Source organism: Mauremys mutica, chromosome 10, assembly GCF_020497125.1.
Source record: "Mauremys mutica isolate MM-2020 ecotype Southern chromosome 10, ASM2049712v1, whole genome shotgun sequence".
NCBI lineage: Eukaryota > Metazoa > Chordata > Testudines > Geoemydidae > Mauremys > Mauremys mutica.
In genome coordinates this window covers 25,164,568-25,185,386 of record NC_059081.1, presented here as the reverse complement: position 1 = coordinate 25,185,386, position 20,819 = coordinate 25,164,568, and the positions used below count along the sequence as shown (strand labels likewise).

Sequence of the window (20,819 nt, the reverse complement as noted above, 5' to 3'; positions counted from 1 at the left end):
TACCAACTATAACTCAATATGAAAAGAGATTGGGGTTTAGGGAGGGCACCAGAGGAGGTCCAGGGGCAGTATCTGCTTGAAGAGCTGTTTTCTTCCCTTCTCCTGAGCTTCTGAAAGAAAAAAAGAATGGGGTGCTCAGATTGTCCTTGGCCAGTTCTACTCTCTGACTGGACACCAGTTGGTTGTGGTTGGACACTAGGGATTCAGCAGTCAGATCCAGAGTCCCTTGGGTCTGGGTAGTGACTGATAACCACTGCTCCCACTTCTGGGTCTCAAACATTCACAAGTTCAGATCCAGTGTTTGGCACTCTTCTTGGGCAGTTGCACCCTATAGTCTGGCTGCTTAGACCAAACCAATACCTCAGCCCTCCTCCAACCCCCTAGTTACTTAAACATGAAACCCCACTCCAAATCCACTGACTGTGGAAAGTTTTGTTTTTGTTTTATTATACCCTTTAGGGACTACATGTCAGTGAAGTAAAGAAACTCAGGCTTAGCAAAGGAATCTTTTAATCACACAAGTTTTCACTCTTAAGTAACCCCAGCATTACAGATCTTAGGAAAACAACAGACCCTTAAATGCAGCCCCCCTCAGTGTGTCCTTGCCACTTCTGAGAGTCCTGGGTTTTATCCTAGGCTGTGGAATGGCCACTTGTTTAGACAATCATTTTGAAAAGTGTCACTTTTCTGGCCCATGTTCTTCCACTAGGTTACTTCCAGGGCCCTAGTAGGTTAGAGGAACACTGGAGAGAAATGAAGATGGTAACTGACCCATTTATCTCAGTGAGAGGCTGGTGTTTCTCTTCTCCCAAAGTCTACCTTATTGCACGTTGTGGCATACCGAACTTCAAGACAATCTTGCTATACCTGGGAGCTTGAATATTAAAACCAGCGCCTTCTGGAGAGGGTCTGTAGCTGAGGAACACCTTGCACTAGTAGTTCTACACTTGGGTCTTATGTGGCCCAGCAGTATTATGGTAGGGTGTTAGCTCCACCACAGTCAAGGATGCATCAGGAATTACATTTTAACATGGATTACAATGTAACTTTTTAAAAAGTTGATTGTACCTTGCATACTGCTTGAGTTTGCTGTAGCAGTTTCTGTAGAGAAAATATGATTTGAAGTTTGCTGTAACATTTTAAAATGGCCATACACCTAAAATTTTCTAGAATCCAATGTCTCTCATAGAAACTACTGCACTTAGAGGAATAAAGCTTGATTTTTGTAGATTGGATGAATTATTGTCGACAGTTGAAATTTATCTTTTTCACTATAAACATGTTAATGTTTTGACTTGGAATGGTATGCTGGTACAATCTAAATGTTGACATTACACTTGTCCTTAGACTCAGGCTTTCTCTGAGGGCATTTTCTGGTTTTAGTTGCTTTTGCTCATGCTGACATTGAGAGTTGCAGTTACTTGCTTTTCTTTGATTAGTGTCCCATTGATCAGGAAACGGGTTAATGCGTGGGGCATGATTACCCAGAGCCGTCCCATCCATAGGATGGATGAGGGGTTTGAGGGGTCCAGGGTGGCCTGCAGGGTTAGCAGGGGGCCTGGCACTGGCAGCAGCGAGTGACCTGGCCCCAGCCCACCCTGCCAGCTCCCAGCATCACTTGGGGAGAGGGTGGAAGTCGGAAGGAGGCAGGACGGGGGCTTGTGGGAAGGAGTGGAATGGGAGCGGAGCAGGGGCAGAAGGAGGCAGGGCGGGAGTTCGGGGAAGGGTTGGAGCGGGCCTGGGCCGACAGGCGGGGTTGTCTCGGGTCCTGCACCCCACAGGGATGGCCCTGGCTCTACCCTAACGTTTATGAGGCCTGGTCTACACTAGGAAAAATTCACATCCCTGAGGTGACTCAATTTAAACCAATCTAACCCCGGGTGTAGACAGTGCAAGGTCAAGTAGTGGCTGCCTTTCAGGGAGGTAGCCTGTCTACACTGATAGGAGAAGCTCTCTCATCGGTGTAGATAGCATCTTCACTGAAGCAATACAGCATTTTAAGTGTAGACAAGCCCTTAAAGTCTTATCCTCTCTTACATTAAGTCTTCCTTGAAAATATTAAGTAAAATCTGAGTATGCATGTGGATTTTAGAGCATGCTTTATTGCATGGGTCGGCATCCTTTCAGAAGGTGTGCCAAGTCTTCATTTATTCACTGTAACTTAAGGTTTTGCGTGCCAGTAATACCTTCTAAAAACGTTAAAATGTATCTCTCTATAAGTCTTTAATATATGAACTATTGTTGTATGGAAAGTAAATAAGGTTTTTAAAATTAAATTAAAATGCAGATGTTATCAGTTTAGTGTGATCCTTGCCCTTGCTTTTTCTTGTTGAGTTTTCCAATGTCTGGCACGTATTTGGATAGTTTAAGCTGCACACAGGCTTCTGAGTGATCAGTCCTTAACTGGCTCCAAGAGGGACAGAGGACAGGTTTCATGTGTGAAAACACCTGTTCACGTAGGTATGTGGATCCAAATGCTGAAAGCATTGCAAACGCAATTTTCTTCAAACAGTAACATTTGACTGGCAGAGACGTCCAGCAGGTCAGAATAGAGGCCCCATGATCTCTCTCGGTAGCTTCAAGTGCACTCTGCAGATCTCCAAACTTTGATGCCCACAATTCTGAGCTTTTTAACTGAATGAGCTGCATTTTGAAATCAACACGCATCCACTGAAATACAGACAAATTCAAGTTGCTTTCATTGAACTTTTCAGGTTTAATTAGAAAAGAAAGCATTGGGCCAAATCACTGGAAATCTTGAAATCTGTCAAAATTCTGATTCCAGTTCTTGCATGTACATTCTAATCTCATCGACACTGACAGTGCAATGTGTCAATAGCACTTTTATGTGTTGGAAGTAGAGGAAAGTCGAAGTTTGAATATCCTGAGAAAAAACTGCTAGTTTTACAACAAATGCCTTCCAGGCTTCATAAAGATCCAGAACTGTTTGCCCGGCACCCTGCAGACAGAGGTTGAGTTCGTTTAGTTGAAGGGTGATGTCAGAAACATGAGTTTACACGGCCATTTGTCATCATCCAGTTTGGGGTAGTTTTGTGGGGGGTTTTTTTGTTTGTTTTTTGTTTCTCAATGACAAGGCCTTGATTGCATCAAAACAGTTTACAAAGCACACCAAAATCTTGCCATGACTTAGCCACCGAATGTTGCTGTGAAGTGGAATGTCATTATAAGCACTGCCCATCTCTTCTAGCAGTGCTTGAAACTGTCTGAGTCAAAGCGGATCGAGCAACAAGGAAATTCACAATTCGCACCACTGTATTCATCAAATTATTAACCTGTGTGCTAAAATTCAGAGCTCTTCTTGATGGATGATACAGTGAAATTTGACTGTTGGAGTCCAAGATCAGCACTGAGACAACAGTCTAATTTTGATGCTGACTATGTAGCTGGGCATTGCTTGACAGCTAGCTTGTTTTACTGCTGGCTGTTCTGGTTATGCCAAAACTATAGACACAACGTGAATCAGAATTTTTTTTTTTCAGATTTATTCCTCTGTTCCTGAAACAGTGTAAGCCATACTAAGGAATAGCACTTCAATTAAAGGATAAACTTCCTTCCTACCTGCCCCTGGAAGATCAGACAGGAGTACCTTCCTGATGAAACAGACTCTTAAGATTCTATATGTAATTGCTGTAGTCTCCATCTCTATGCTGAAAGTTCTGGCCCATTTATTCCCCTTCATAAGGATAAGAACACTTATCTTGCTATTCCTTTCTCTGTTGACAATGCCCTTCCAGTTCCTGTCATAATCTGAAATTTATATTGTATGTAAATCACCTTCTGATGGTGAGAAGCCTTCACTTCCTCTATATTACAAGGGCCATAGGCTTCTGTGAACTTCTGGTGCATGTTTTGTTTACTTCATGGGGTCAGGAAAAAAGCCTAAGGCTTGTAAAATTTATCTAAATGGATTGTAATAGGTTATCCCTGTAAGGTTCTGGATCACACTTGCTAATTAGGATTCAAAGATCACTGAAAGGAAAAAACTGCATGTCACCTTTTACAGTTTTGTGTGTGTTCTTCCACACAACTTTTATCTATTATGTGGCATATCTCTGCTGACAGGTTTTGATGAAGCTGTTCTAGTTTATGTGGTTGAAAAATAATCCTTATTTATAGATGTTTTGTAACTGCCTGTGAAGCTAGAAACTGACTTTCTTCTCTAGAAGAACAAAATATTCTTTAGCTGATTTCTTTGGTTTAAAAATTGGTCATTCAAACATAACCACAACTGTTAGCTCTTCTAAGGGGGTGTGGGGGGGGGTTGGTGGTTTTGGGGGTGTGGTTTTATCTGTCACTATCAGACTACTACTGAAGCCTTTCTCACTGAAGGCATAGTTACACTTGCAGATGTAGAGCGCTGGGAGTGAAACCAGCCCTCGGAGACTGCAGCAGGGAAAACATTGCCGTGTGTTTACACTGTCAGATGCAAGTGGAGTGGCATGGCCACATTAGCAGCTCTTGCAGTGCCACAGAGAGCAGTGCCTTGTGGTAGCTGTCCCAGTGGGCAAGTGGCTGCAGTGTGCTTTTCAAATGGGGGGGGGGGGGCGACAGGGGTGTGGAGTGTGATGGATTGTGTTGTGTATGTGGGGGGAGACGGTATTTTGGGGGCAGTGTGTCAGCATGCTGTCTTATAAGTTCAGACAGCAGCAGGAGGAAGGGGGAAACCCCAACGTCAGCCTACATCCCCACCTCTCTTCTCTCACACACACGCAAAAATGCCTGCCTCTGTAGCAGGAGCATTCCACAGTAATGGTTTGCTTTGTCCCAGAGCACATAAGCATGCCGGCTGTCAGAAACTGAGCTTTGAAAGGGGATATCTGCATGCCTGCAGCCAAGTTCAAAACAATGACCAGAGTGGCCACTTGACTTCAAGGGATTATGGGGCATTTCTGGAGGCCAATCACAGCTCAGTAATGCAACATGTCATCCACACTGACACCTTGGCATTTCAGCCAGGGTGCAACAAGCTCTGTGCTTCTCGTGGAGGTGGATTACCAGCTGCAGAGTCCAGTTGCTCTAAGTGCCTTGACAGTGTGGACACCTCAGGAGTTAGGGTGCCCGATGCTGATTTAATGTGCTCTAACTTGGAACTGTAGCCAAGGCCTGAGAGTCACTTTCTGGACTGTAGTTTTTTCACTTTGCTGTGGGTTGAACTTAGTCTTTCATTGCAACTAAGTGCCTTTCTTTTCATTAGTATGGAATTGCTTGCTGGGCTTCTGGTAGGAAGCTTTAGCCAGGTCTACACACCAGTTTTGTACCAGTATAACTGTCAATGGTATGACTTCTTTTTAAGCAGATGTAGTTATGCTAGTGCAGTATCCAAGGGTGGACAACTATATTCGTACAAAGGTTCTTTATAGTGGTATCACTTATTCCTATATATAAAGGGGAATAAGCTATACCAATGTAAAACACTTCTGTGCTGGTATAACTGCCCATACTTTGGGGTTGTATTGGTATAACTTTGTTAATACAGTTATAGCAATACTGTGTGCGTGTGTGGACAAAGCCTTCATCTAAGCTGGCATGGTGCAAGACTTACTTTCAGTATTAGTTGTTTGTACCAGTAATATGATGTAACCAAAAATGTTGGTGGTTTTGCCTGTTTATACGTATGAAAAACTTGACTACTCCAAATTCAGTTGTTTATTAATGGCAATGTTTACACATTCATATTGATTTGGTATTACATTAAGTGCAGTACTCTAACCTCTCAAATTGCTCTTTTGACAAACATACAGTTGAACAAAAAGCAAAACTTAGAGAATGGTGTTTGTTTTTTTTAATTTAAGATGTGAATTACTGCAATGAGTAAACGTAAGTCAAAGGAGACGAGCTCTGTAAATGGAGAATGCATCTCACAGGTCAGTAACATTTTTTTCTTTCTTCTTTGTGACTCTAATTCATTGGTGTAGAGTAGGTGACACTGACCTCTTTAAGTGTTTGGCTGCAGTGAATTTCTACCCTTCCCTTATAAAACAGCTAAGGGAGTCCTCTTGTCAAACATTATCTGGTCCTGAAGGCCCTAGATTTGATCCCTTTTGATGACCATGCATGATCAGTCCTGTACCTGCATCAGGTTGCCACTTGATGATTCACTTGGTTAGATACAGGTATTCTTCCTATGTGCAGTGAGAGTCACAGCCCAGGTGAATTCCTCCTTCACTGCAGGGGCCAGGTGAGGTAGGCTAGCAGCTCTCTGAAGAGGCTGCAGCTGCAAACTTGTGCTCTTCAGCTCCTCAAACTGACTGTCTAGATATTATCCAACATACTAGTAGTGTATTAATCATTCAGTGGTTGTAATAGGCTTCTTCAGTTGTAGATACGCTGTCTTCCATGGTTAAGGAGTGACTTTTTTTTTTTACTATGACTATGTTGCCAGAACTTAGACTACTATTAAAACTGAGTTTTGCCATTGATTGTACTTGCAATCCTGCTGTTGACCATTTTAAAATAAAATTAGATCACTCGGGTATACATCTATATTCCAGTTTTCACACTTCTGTATCAGAAGGGTCACTATATTTAAAATGCTTATGCTGCTGCGCTAGCTAATACTAAGTTGTCAGAACTCTGCAGACCTTGCTGACGCACACAGATTTTTGTCTTAAAGCTCTGTCTCAACTCTTGACTTGCGTAAATAACTGTTAATTCAAAACAGGAAAATAATCAGTTTGTCTAATAGAGAAATCTGTTAAGATAACTTTAAGCTTCTCTGAGGAACTTTTAAACAAATGGTGGCTCTCTGGGTAAGGTTCAAATTATTTTGAGGCTTAGATTCATAACACATTTTCACATTAACAGACATGAAAAGTGGAATGGGGAGAAGTATAGTATCTCCTTAATTTGTACTAAGGACAGGAAGAACAATTACTGAATAGCACATTTACAAGTAAGCAAGCAAAACAGGAGTGATGCATCACCATGTGCTCTGTTCATCTATTTGCTGTGATTACACTTTATAAGTATTCAAACGTCTTTAGTATGTTATGTCAGGTATAACGAGGTCTTGCTACTGCACTTGTCAGGAATTTACCTCCTGTGTTTGTGTAGTGTTATGGGATGTGCAAACCTAAAAGGGTAGCTATCCCAAACTCCAGGCAGTTTGGCTGCATTTCCAAATCAAATGGCCTCTTTCTCCTCACTGTTACTGAGAGACCAGTCCAATCAGCAGTGAGATAAGACCTTTCCTTCAGAGACTACTGAATTTTTTTTCCTTCCAAAGGAAAGTCTGATCTACAGCACCTGTTAGACCTGCTACCTCATAAATCAGACATTGGAGAGGCTTGGGAACAGCACCTACAGTTAATAACCCTTCTGTCTCCATGTTACAGGCATTACGTATTTTGTGCCAATCTTACTTTATCTCAATAGGTACAAAGAATTTTACGTGAAAGATTTTGTCATCAGTGCCCTAATGGAAAACTGTTTGGGGTTCAACTTCAGTACAAGTGAGTAAGCAACTTCATAACTTTGTGGGCAGCACCTTACTATTTTGACCTCGGCTTAAACATAGAAAATTCTGATTTATACAGGGCCTGTTATGCCTTTGATCTTTTTTCTCTTTAGTGATTTTTAAATGTACTTAAAAGAAGCAACTTCTTAACTCTTTTAGTAGAGCTTGAAACTCATTTAAACTTTGTTTTAGAATTAGATTATTAGAAAAAGACTTGTATTCCTGTTTTTCATGTGTATAAATTTCTAAAAGAAAATCACCTTCTGGGCTGAATTTTTCTCATGTACGTTCCAAGCCTAAATGTTTTTTGGTTGGAAAGTTTTGGTAAAATTCTATTCTTAGTAGGAAAGCTCTTAACTTCATTTATTTTATTTATATATATATACACACACACTTTTTTCTTTTATGTTTATTAATCCTCTTGGACCACTGTTAACTTTTGCCATTCATGAATAGTCTCTTGAGAATTCAAAGCAACTCTAGGATCTTGGATGCCAGACTCATAAGTCCTATGGGATTGTGCAAGACAGATCTTTGGAAAGCCTAATTGATGCTATAGTGTCTAAAATGCACAAAAAGTTGCCTGAAAATCTAGGAGTAGAAGTCAAATAGTGAGGAAATAAGAGGTTGTTTATTTTAAAATGTAGTTAGATCACTTAGCTATTAATTTCCATGTGATGCAATAGAATATGGTATCCTTAGCTACACCTCAGAAAAATGACACTGCAACCAGACTGGCTGCCTCTTGTGCATCTTCTCATGGCCTAGGGTCATGTGATAGGTAGCCTGCCTCAGTTCCCCTCCTGCGCTGTTCAAGAAACCTCACACATTTTGTCCATTCCCATCCTTTCTCAGGTTTTTTTTAATTTAAACTAAAACACATTCAAAAATTTAAGTCCATCCAAAAGTTGAGAGATCTTGGTTTGTATCTTCTTCTCCCAGGCCTTCCTGCCTGGAGCCTTTACTGTTTTGTCAGAACAGTGCAAAGAGTTTCTGCTAGAACCTGCACACTCCTAGCAGTCTAGTTCCTGAGTATTCACCCGTTCTTTGCAGCCTCCTGCTGCTCTTTATAGGGCAGTCACCCTGATCTCACCTAGATGTGGCTTATTCTGTAATCAGGGGTGGCTAGCTCCAGCCTTAAGGGGTGAGACACTCTATTACAGGAACTAATAATGAAACATTTGCTAGTATAAATGAGGACTCCAAAAAATAACATGGAGAGAGGTAAATAGTGGTGTCCCCCAGGGGTCTGTACTGGCACCAGTCCTATTCAGCATTCATAAATGGTCTGGAAAAAGGGGTAAACAGTGAGGTGGCAAAATTTGCAGATGATACAAAACTACTTAAGATAACTTAAGTCCCAGGCAGACTGCAAAGAGCTACAAAAGGATCTCTCAAAACTGGGTAACAAAATGGCAGATGAAATTGAGTGCAAAGTAATACACATGGGAAAACATAATCCCAACGATACATATAAAATGATGGGGGTCTAATTAGCAGTTGCCACTCAAGAAAAAGATCTTGGAATCATTGTGGCTAGCTCTCTGAAAACATCCACTCCATGTACAGTAGCAGTCAAAAAAAGTTAATGTTGGGAATCATTAAAGGAATAGATTATAAAACAGAAAATATCATATTGCCTCTGTATGAATCCATGGTACACCCACATCTTGAATACTGTGTGCAGATGTGGTCGCCCCATCTTACCTGGCATTGGTCACTGTCGGAAGACAGGATCCTGGTCTAGATGGACCTTTCATCTGACCCAGTATGGCCGTTCTTATGTTAACTTTTATTGTCTTCCTGTTTTGATAAAGAATTTATTTTGAATATTGATCACTCATTGTTGAAATACATCCAAGATGCTATAAGAGTTAATTTGTTCTCCTTTCTTCCAAGTGTATTCTTCCCTCTCAATGGAAGATTGTTTCAGTTGTTAACATTAACTCCCTTTCTTTTCTCTTCTCTTCCCCATTGTCAATGTAACAAAATTAGTGTTCCTACTATAAAATGGATATTGTAAGAGACTTCAAAATAATGAATAAAACAATGTTATGCACACATTCTTCACTGAATTAATTCCATTTTTTTGAGAAATGTAGAATATAAAGCCTGATCCTCATTGTTTCAAAAAAAATCTTGTGTGGACCCCTTCTATATGCTTTTGGGGGTCTTTAAAATATTTCCAATCAGAGGGAATGACCTCCACAGCAACAAAGGTGGCATTGATGATGTTATGCTGTGGAGAGGCAACCTGATGAAAAACTGAATCAGCAAGACGGTTTTCATTCCTCAGTTATGGCAGAGAACTGAAAAAGCCCTTGTAGTTACTAGAATCTCTCTACAACCATTTTGGTGTTTTACAGTAACACTTCACTGAATCACTTAAATTATCTTAATATACAGTAAAGATATCATAAAGGGAAATAGCTTTGGCTTAAGGAAGGGCATCTAGAACTGACACTTCAGTAGTTCAGTAATTGTTTAAATTTCTAACGAGGTATTTTTGTCTGAACTCCAAATAACTTTCCCATAACTTAAGATTTGTGTGGCGCTTGAGTGACACATTAATAAAAACCAGTGTGAAGAATCCATAGTTCAATATTCTTACCAGAATAATATAGAATAAGTTTACCACGGTGATAAATGACTTACTGTTTCTGCTTAAAATTCTAACATTCTATACTAAATCAATTCACTTACATTTTGAACACTATTCTAGCCATCTTTATTTTCTGTAATTTCGTTGTAAATTTAAGTTCTGTCAAAGTTCACCTATGCTTTAGCTTAAACACCCTGAGTTTCAGTGAATGCATCAGAAGCTTAGTATGGGTAATCAGTTGGTTAAAATTTAGTCAGATATTCCACATCTGTCCTAATGGTCTCTTAGCTGACACATTTTGAAGCATTTTTCTCCTCCCCTTTTGTTGTTGTAACACTATTTGTTTGTCAACCTGTTGCTGTTTAAAAGTCTTAATACTAATTGTGGTTAGTTCCTTTCCTATTTGAAGGAAGGAGCTAAGAACTGAATGTAGTAATTTTTTCTCTGAAATTTGCCTTCCATGTATGGCATACTGCTGCCGAACATGGTATTTTAGAAGACCTGTAAAGACCTAGTGATACTTTTATAACATACACATTTTTAATGTTTATGAAATCTGAGTCTAATCTTTCTTACTTGGATTGTATTACATTTTGCACCCAGTGTATGTTTCTGTGATTACCGATAACTGGCCATCCTGTGTTAGGCTTCTTCTTTTCTCTGAATTCTCTTCTACAGCTACAGCAAATACTCCTGTTCTTGAAGTTTTAACCTATTGTCATTGTCATTATAGACATCTACTGGAGCTGCTGAAACGAACTACTGTCCATGGAGAAAGTAACTCTGCACTCATTATTGGACCCCGGGGATCAGGAAAGACTATGGTAAAAGCTCCTAATACAAGTTGATGTAAGGTCAAGTTGGACCCTGGTGTAAATGGGTGCAACTCCATTGGTGTCCCTGACTTTGCACCACAGCAGAGTTTGGCTGTTGGTCACTTCCTGTCTTTGTGGGGATTTATTTTTAAAGATACCTTGTTTTGCTAATGCCTATTTTTAAGAGCATTTCAGGAGATGTATTCATGAGGCTGGCCAAAAGAAAAACCCTATTTAAATTTTTCTTTCTTTTGGAAATTATAATATTCAGATGTCTGTAGTTCAAATACAAGAATTTCATATTTCAGTCAGACTTAATGTGCAGTTCACAATAAAGCATGTAATAGGAACACTGCCTCCAGCCTGCCTCCTTTCGGTATAGTGCTCTGCAAGCGCCCCGCCTCAGTTTCTCTCAGGGGTCTTGGAAATAATCCACAAAGCTTTCTTGTGGCTAATGATACTCTTGGTTGGGACTGGTTTAATAATAAACAGAACAGAACACTCAGTGCTCCAAAGTAAAGTCATCACTGTAACGCACAAGCTCATACTCACTCTGGCATCTTCATTCCAATCTGCCCTTTATCCAGCAGCCAGTGCCTGCCCTTTCTAGGAAGAGTCCTTCCCTGGTCTTCAAACAGCCACTCCCACTCTATCATTTCCTCCCCAAGAGGGATCCAAAACTCTCCATGATTTGTCTTCTCTCTGAGCCAGAGAGGTCATCAGGCAAACCCTCTCTTTTGCTCTCCCCTGGTATCTTGGTCTCCTGCAGGAGCCTTGCTACTCTGCAGCCTTCTCCATGCTTCCTTTGCTGAAGTCTGTCTCTGTCCACCTGGGCTTCTGTCTTATCCCAGAGGCCTGATCGAACCATATGATGCCTCCCCTCTACTGAATGGCCTTGATGAACTACCCTTGGACTGAGTCCTCCTTTTGAGGTGGACGTTATGTCAAGCACTACTGCAAACACAGCTCTGCGCACATACCTAATGCAGAGTGTTTTGGGTCACTGTCCTAGAGCCAGCAACAAAGACAGTGTTGATGTCATTGGTATTGAGAACATATCCGATGCCATGATTCCTTGTGCTGATTCAACTGCTTTCTTCGGTCTCTTCTCCACTACCATTGGGCTCTCACTCCTCAGAACTGAAAGTAATCTAAATGTTGCCAGTACAAAAACTCTGTATAAAGCAGACTGTGTGAAGGACAGACTGAGATAGAGGAAAGGGAAACAACATGTAAGCAAAGTGATCATGGTTCTGACAGACAAAGGTCTAAATTATGTGTCTTGGGCTTTCTATAGTTAAAGACACTAAAGTCTTCTCTTCCTCATCAGAACAATTTCCAGCTTCAGTGTTCTTATGGTCCTTCTTCCCAGTATATAACCCGTTTTTGCTACATAAATGAGCAGTTAATTCATAAGACAAATTAAATATGTAACTATATTTAGTTAGCTTCTTGAAGGTGAAAGGGAAGAAGTGCGTTTTCAGGAGAGCTATACTATGTTTAAAAGGAACTAATGATATTGGGTAGAGGAGGCAATGGGGGAGGAGAAGTAATGAATAAATATTAAATTCATACTAGAATATAAAAATACTTGCATTTTAAGATCAGTTCTTGCCAAGGGCTGGGTAGAAAATTGAGAGCACAGATAAATCTTTAAAATGGTGATTTTTAAAAAGGGGTTCTTTGGTATCATCACATTATGCACGTTGTTGGTTTGTCATTGCGTGCTGCCATTAATTTCGTGCACCCTTTCCCATCTTAGTGCGCAAGATGTCTTTAACATTTTCCACTCTTCAAGGTCAGGACCTTGACTACTTCTGTCTTGTACAGCATCTAGCACAATGGGGCCCAATCCTGATTGGGGCCTTTGCGTGCTACTGTAATCTACTAAATGAAAATGCTAGAGTTACCATTTTAGAATCTTTTAAAAACTTTTTCCATTATTGGATTTTTATATGCCGCTATAAAATAGTCTGCACATTGTAATTTGAAAATTGGCAATACTTTTATATTCTCCCACAAAGAACTGATACTACTACTAATCCACTTAACTCATGAATCATGGAAATAACAAGTTTTAGAATAGTGAATTTAGCTAAATACCACAGAATCTCTTATTTCCTGCCAACAGCATGTGCCTCAAGAAGTTTCATTCATGCCACAAAGTTCTGGATCTTTGCATTTTATTTTTTAAAGATAAAAGGAGTGGTGAGCCCGTATAGAAGGGGTTCATTGATCTGATTTGAAAGACTGAGATTTTTTTCAAAACCTGAAGAAAAATTTCTTGGAAAACATTTTTCTTCTGATACAAATGTTAGATGTCAAGAATGTAGTTAGCACAGGATGTATTCATGTTTTTTTGAGTATCCTCAACCCAAACTAATAAAGTTTGATTCGATCAGTCACAAAGCAGTATCTTCAATTTTAGTAGATGTGTGATCCTCTTGTTTTATTTGCATTTTCTTCATTTTACTGTTTTAAATTTTAAAAATGTAATGGAGGTATTTTAATGTGAATTATGCTATTTCGTTCTAGTTATTAAATCATGTCTTAAAAGAGCTCATGGAAGTAAAGCAAGTGAGAGAGAACCTCTTGCAAGTTCATCTGAATGGCAAGTAATATGTCATTCTTTTAAATTAAAAATACTATATATTTGCTTGTTGCAGTGGGTTTTCACTTACTGTAAATTTCAACCAATAATGCCTTTTAAAGATGTTTCAAAATATTTGCTCTCATAAAAATCTTTGCCTACTATCCATTCTTCAGTTATTAAAGATTCTGTACCTCTTGAAATGTTGCTTCAGATAGTCTTACTGCAAAAATAATAGCCCCACTTGGGGGGAAAATTGCTGGAATAAGTCTCTTCACTGGCTGCATAATGGTGTGACCACTGGGGTGTAGAGAAAGCAGAGGAGATAATTTAGTGTTTGATGTGTAATCACTTTCTTTTAGGACTTTTACAGACAAATGATAAAATAGCTCTCAAGGAGATCACGAGACAACTACAAATGGAAAATGTGGTTGGAGACAAAGTTTTTGTGAGTATGAACTTTTTGCTGCTCTTTTAGGCACCACTTAAAAAAATGAGCATTATAAGACTTAAACAAAAGATCTCCCTTCAGAAAAACAACCACACCAAATAAATAACTTTTCCAGCCATTGACCAGACTTAAAAGAAATGGGTTTGAGCCTTACTGCAAAAATCTGATGGACTAACTCACTTTTCTCGAAATTGTCTTTTCAAAATTTATAAATTACCTTGACTACTACTGACATGAGATTTATGGTGTTAGAAGGACAATGTTAACCTGTTAAAGTATTTCCTAAGCCTCTGTCTTGACTGTGTGTGTGTGTGTGTGTGTGTGTGTGTGTATGTGTGTGTGTGTGTATGTGTGTGTGTGTGTATATGTGTGTGTGTGTGTGTGTGTGTATGTGTGTGTGTATATGTGTGTGTGTGTGTGTGTGTGTGTGTGTGTATATGTGTGTGTGTGTGTATGTATATATATATATATATATATATATATATATATATATATATATTATGTATATATATAAAAAGCATTTATGAATGTATGCTTAGTGTCACCATACCTGCTGATCACAGCTGAGAGCCGATTTCAGCTCAGACTGACAAAAACTGGGTAAACACTCCCACACTGATGATTTATTCTATAATCCAGATTTAACCAAACCAGCAACAAAGGTGTGCTTCTGGATCGCTCTGTCAGCTTAATGTAGAGCCACAGGGAGTCTCCTTAGGCCTTCCAGCCTATATTACCACCCAAACTGGACTTCTGTGGTGAAAGGTTATTAAAACCAAAAATCACCACACATGAGGTTCTTCCAGCCCCAGAGGGCCAGACACTTACCCAGGTGAAGAGATGCTCAGGACCTTAAGCAAAAAATGATGCTGTAGCCAATACTTAGTAAACTAAAGATCTATTACCTAAGAAAACAAATGAGTTATTAAAAGGTTAAACCTTAGCTAGGTGGGCACTTTAAGGTAAAACACGTTACAGTTGGATTAGAGTATATGGTTCAGATTGTTTGCAGGGATGTTAAGTTTGCTAGTTTTTTCTATAGGTCTCTCTGGGTTGCCCAAATAACTTTGGGAATCTCAGTCATTTTGTTCAAAATTTCCCTGCTCAGAACTCAGTCCAGAGATGGGGTAGAAAAGAGGTGGCTAATGTGGACATTTCTCAAACCCACAACATGTTTCTGTTAGACATAGAGCAAAATTTCATAACTCTATATATAATGTAGATATACACATTGTAACATGATGATAATATTCATCAGGTTATAACTTTTTTTTCCCAATGATACCTGACAAGGCATACTTTGGGGGAGTGGTTTGAGCATTGGCCTGCTAAACCCAGGGTTGTGATTTCAATCCTTGAGGGGGCCATTTAGAGATCTGGGGCAAAATCAGTACTTGGTCCTGCTAATGAAGGCGCGGGGCTGGACTCAATGACCTTTCAAGGTCCCTTCCGGTTCCATGAGATAGATATATCTCCATATATTTTTTTATTTATTTTTTTGTAAAAGGTTTATCACAACTTTAACAGTGGTGACCATGTTAGTGTAGATAGTCACCTTAGACAGTATTACACTCAATATTACATATAAATATATAGTAACTTTTATGCAGTTAACATTTCTGATTTAAAAGATTTTTTCAGAAAAACAAGTTAACTATTTCCATAACAAAATAATGAAAAGACCCTCTTAAAACTTGCTTGAAACATCTAACGATATAGATGAGGCAAACAGTTCTAGTGGAGTTCAGAATTGATAGTTCTAAATGTATTGCCACTAACAGACTGGAGCTCTGGATAATATCAGCTACAATATTTACAAATAAAGGATTGATCAGTAACTTACTTAGTGTATTAAATTTGTTGACCAACTAGCAGTATTAGTCTGAAGTATGTTAAACTGTAGTTTATTACCATTTTCTAGTAAGCTTGGCTTTAAAATCTGAATTGGATGATGGCAACAGTGGGTATGAGGTCTGCCAGGTGCCTTTCAGAGGAGAAAAAAGCCCTTTATCTTCTGACCTTAAGGGAGACAAGATCGAGTAAGTGGTAGATTCCTGGCTTTTCACCTAGTATTTGTGGGGTCTCAATATGGTTAAAACTTAGCTAGGTGGGCGCTTTAAAGTGTCCAGTCATTTGATCAATACAATCTCACAGTCCCTTCCTGCAGTCTCAGCTTCTCTACCCATGAGTCCACATTATTGTGTCCCAGGAAGGACAAGTGACAGAGTTCCAACAAATATTTGTCCTTTGCTAGTCACAATCATTCTTACGGGTTGGTTTCCCCAGGCATACTTGTTTTGCAATGTCTCACATTGCTTAAGCCCAGTTACTATAACTTCAGCTTCTTTTGTCATTTTTAGAAGTTCCCCTGTTCCTTGCCCATAGACTAGAATGATTCTATTAGATGAGTTCCTCTGGAAGTATTGGCCCTTAAGGGTATATTTACATTGCAGTTGGGAGTATGTCTTCTAGCATGGGTAAAAAGCAAACACTAGCTCGGCTCTAGCGTGCTAAAAGCAGCAAGATGGATATAGTGGCACAGGTGGTGGCTTGGGCTATCCACATGTGTGCAGACCCAGGGGTTTGGGTGGGCTTCTACTTGAGTGGCAAGCCTGAGCTTGCCACCTGTGCAGTAACAACCACACTGCTATTTTTAGTGCACTAGTTTGAGCAGAGCTAGCATGTGTTTGTCTACCTCTACTGGGAAGCATCCTCTCAGCTGCTGCGTAGACATACTCTAAGTGCTTTCATCTTGCGTAGATCTTCAGCTGAATGCATTTTGCTTACACAGGAAACCCATTTTTCCTAATATGTTAGAATATCAGAGCAGTGTAAATGGAACAATTGAAATAATGCCTCATTGTAGACTGCAGCTATCGTAGAATATGACACCTCTCATTCTTGCTTCAATCAGTGATGCTCTTGCTTTCTGAGCTGCACTGGTTGCCGTGTGTGTGTGTGTGTGTGTGTTCGCTCGCTCGCTCCAAGGTCTGTCTTCTAGTATATAATGACATAATAGAAGATCAGTCAGAGGATCATCTCACTGTCTCTCCTGATAGGCCACTTGAGATTGGCAAGGCTGCGTACTTAATCATGTGCTACTATAATTCCCAAGGATGGAAATCAAATTTATATGGTAGGAAGTAAGGTAAGTGGTTGGGAATCCATGAAGGGCTTCAGCCTTGGAAATGTTCTCCCCCTTAATCAGTTTTAAAGCCGATTAGTTTCTCCTCTTGGGTGACTAGGGATGGGGGGAGAGGCAGTAAGTAAACAAGTTAAGATTTTTTTGTTAGTTTGTTAGAACTTTTTTCCAAATGTGTGAAGTTGTTGGGCTATATTGCCTTTAGGAAACACTTCTTAATTTGTCGTATTGTTTCTTGCTCTGACACTAGTATCCTTACTAGTGAGTGAGTATCTTAACCTAAATGATTTCAGTCTTAGAAAGAATTTTTCCCCCCAGAAAGACACAAGGCAGTTTTCCCTGACTGGGGTAATACATAGTGGGAAGAGCCCAAAGCAAAAGTATTTAATGTTAGCACACACAACAATTTGTAACATTGCACCTCTTTCCTTTTCCACTTACTTGAAATAAAACACCATTATATCAAGTTCTACAACTGCACTTACCAGGAAGAAGGAGGCAAAAAGACCTCAGTCACTAACTCAACATAAGGACTTGTTCAACCCTCCTTCCTCATTTTTCTTTGCCTCCTCAGCAGGGACACTACAGCTTTACCCTCTCCACTGTACTTCTACTCTGTTTTTGTTCCCTGCATAAATAAGTAAAACAATTAGTGCAAAAGGACTGGACAAGAGAAGAAGAGAGAAATAAAATTCCATTCTTCATCCACACTGGAGGGAAGAGACCATTAATACACCAGCCCTGGGCTAAGAAACCATTCAGTCCCTCTCCCTACACACAGCAATTTATTCCCTTCTATGATTGCTCCCACCCTCCTTCTATACACACTCCCCTTGACTTGCATTAACTTAACTCTGTTGATTTAACCTGTAACTAAATTGAAGAGACATTCTTTTCTTGTTATAGTCTTGCCCTTGGGCCAAGGAAGTTTTAGTTCTCACCCATATTCATTTCACTGGATTACTCCTGAGGGAATTCTGTGTTTAAAAAATTTAAATTTCTGCGCACAATATTTTAAAATTCTGCAAAATCCTGTGCAAAAAAAAGTTACCTGTCGAAATAACACTATATAATCATGCCTGTTTCAGTTATTTTGGTAGTTTGTTTCAAAAAACCTGTCAGCAACTGTCTGTAACAATACAGACAAAAAAATTCCCCTAGGAGTAAAGGATTAAAGAAACTCCTCTGACAACATGGTTCCTGTTTCTCTACCCCCCCTTCTCTCCCTGAGCCCAGTTCTGGAAGGAGGGGGTGCCCTCCCAGCCCAGACACCCATACCCCCTCCTTCCAGAACCCAACAGGAGCCACCACCAGCCCAGACACCCACATCCCTACCCTCCAAAGCCCAGCAGTCCCCTAATGGTGGCCAGCAGCTCTGCAGCCCATTTCTTGTGGGAGGGGGGGGAAAAAGAAATTCTACACAACATTAATTTCTGCGCAAATTCTGTTTTGCACAGTGGTGCGAATTCCCCTAGGAGTAATTGGATATTCCACCTGAACGTTGCTGCCATAACCTCTACTTCCTACCCCTTTCACAATTTTGTGCCCTGGAAGAAAGAAAGAAAGGGGGTGAGGTGGCAATGGGCTAGAGCACTTTTTTCCAGCAATTCATCGCTGACTATTTTGAAAAGCATTATGTTCCTGCAGCCCCTGTGGTACAACTGATTTGAAAACTGCATGCCAAATGTGCACGTGTTGCTAATTAAGTAAAATCTACTTGGGTCAAGGAATTTATCATTTTAATTTATGTATATAGTATGAGGAGGAAAAGACAAAGGAAAACTGCTTAGTATAGTAGAACCTCAGTTATGAACACCAGAGTTACAAACTGACCAGTCAACCACACATCTCTTTTAGAACTGGAAGTACACAATCAGGCAGCAGCAGAGATAGGAAGGAAAAAAAGGCAAATATAGTAAACATATTGTTTAGTGTTAAACTACTGTGGAAAAAGGGAAAGCAGAATTTCTTTTGCATAGTAAAGTTTCAAAGCTGTATTAAGTCAATGTTCAGTTATAAACTTTTGAAAGAACAATCATAACCTTTTTGTTCAGTGTTACAAACATTTCTGTTAAATGGCTTTCATTCCTGAGGTGTTTGTAATTGTGAGGTTCTGCTGCAAGTTGGTTTATTGTAATTTTCTTTCTCTCTATCCTACTTCACTTCATTCCTACATCTTTCTATTGGGATAAATCTTTTCAGCTTTCATGCAGTAAAAGGTGGATGGAACTAGTCCTTATGAAGAAACAGTTAGTAGTTTTTTTTTTCTCCTGCTTAGTAGAACATGGCTATACAACATGTAATATTGTAACCAGTTATTCTTTATAACATAGAATTTAAAAGAGAGCTTCATTTCAAAACAGTTTTTAAAAGATGAATTCTTATAGTCTGAACTTATGAAGTTTTCTGTTTTCAAGGGTAACTGTGGAAATCTGCCATGTACTTTGAAAGACATGATTAGAATTCAGAATGAATTTGATAAATTAGAAAAGTGTGAAAATCAACCTGATGAAATTCAGTAATGACAAGTGCAAAGTAGGGGGGAGGGGTAGCTCAGTGGTTTGAGCATTGGCCTGCTAAACCCAGGGTTGTAAGTTCAATCCTTGAGGAGGCCACTTAGGGATATGGGGCAAAAATTGGTCCTGCTAGTGAAGGCAGGGGGCTGGACTTGATGACCTTTCAAGGTCCCTTCCAGTTCTAGGAAATTGGTATAAAGTACTAAACTTCAGAAGGAAAAATCAAATGGGGGAATAACTGGCTAGGCAGTAGTATTGCAAAAAGGGATCTGGGGGAGAATAGTGGATCACACATTTGAACATGAGTCAATGTGATAGTTGTAAAGAAGGCTAATGTTCTGGGGTGTATTAACAAAAGTATCAGATGTAAGATACAGGACACAGTTGTTCTACTCTATTTGGCAGTGGTGAGGCCTCAGCTGGAGTATTGTTTTGGGCACCACATTTAAAGATGTGGATAAATTGGAGAGTAACAAAGGACAAAAGGCTTAGAAAACATGACCTATAAGGAAAGGTTATAGACACAGACACAATGGGCTTAATCTGCAGCAAGGGAGATTTAGCCTAAAGATTAGTGCTTTCTAACTTAAAGGATAGTTATATTCTGGTATAGATTACCAAGGGACCCCTCATTGTCTAATTTGTTCTTAAAAATCTCCAAACACCTGTTAGGGATGGTCTAGTTATACTTGATTCTGCCTCAGCACAGGGGAATGGACTAAATTATCTTTGTGGTCCTTCCTACCCTACATTGATATAGTTTTTACTTCCTTTCCTTTAGGGCAGTTTTGCTGAAAACCTTGCATTTCTTCTTGAAGCTTTAAAGAAAGGTAAATATTTTTGTATAAGACTTTAAACCCCAGGTGAGTTTTAGCAAACTTTCACCCAAATGTTGTAGAGAAATCAAAGATTACCTCACACTGTAGACCAGTGGTCTCCAACCTTTTTACACCCAAGATCACTCCTTGAATCTCAGGGCAACCCAGGATCTACCCTTTCCCCTTCCCCAAAGCCTCGCCCTGCTCACTCCATCCCCCCAACTCTCTGTCACTTGCTCTTCCCCCACCCTCCCTCACTTTCACCAGGTTGGGGTTCGGGAGGGGGTGCAGGCTTTGAGCTGGGGCCGAGGGGTTTGCAGTGTGGGAGGGGGCTCTGGGTTGAGGTTGGGATTCAGGAGGGGGTGAGAGGTGCAAGCTCTAGGAGGGAGTTTGGGTGCAGGAGGGGGC

General features: G+C 39.9%; 1 protein-coding gene across 8 annotated transcripts in view; it reads left to right on the top strand.

The window, feature by feature from the left end:
- Positions 1-20,819, top strand: part of ORC4 (origin recognition complex subunit 4) — a 47,762-nt gene that overhangs the window by 9,244 nt on the left and 17,699 nt on the right. For 7 of the 8 annotated variants that reach the window (XM_045031979.1, XM_045031973.1, XM_045031974.1 and 4 more), the window contains 6 exons: positions 5,814-5,885; positions 7,396-7,472; positions 10,813-10,903; positions 13,430-13,505; positions 13,847-13,932; positions 20,375-20,423. In XM_045031979.1, coding sequence (XP_044887914.1) covers positions 5,829-5,885; positions 7,396-7,472; positions 10,813-10,903; positions 13,430-13,505; positions 13,847-13,932; positions 20,375-20,423 — 436 coding nt within the window. In that variant the 5' untranslated portion in view covers positions 5,814-5,828. The remainder of the gene's footprint in view (positions 1-5,813; positions 5,886-7,395; positions 7,473-10,812; positions 10,904-13,429; positions 13,506-13,846; positions 13,933-20,374; positions 20,424-20,819) is intronic. The other variant, XM_045031980.1, reaches the window with a different exon arrangement.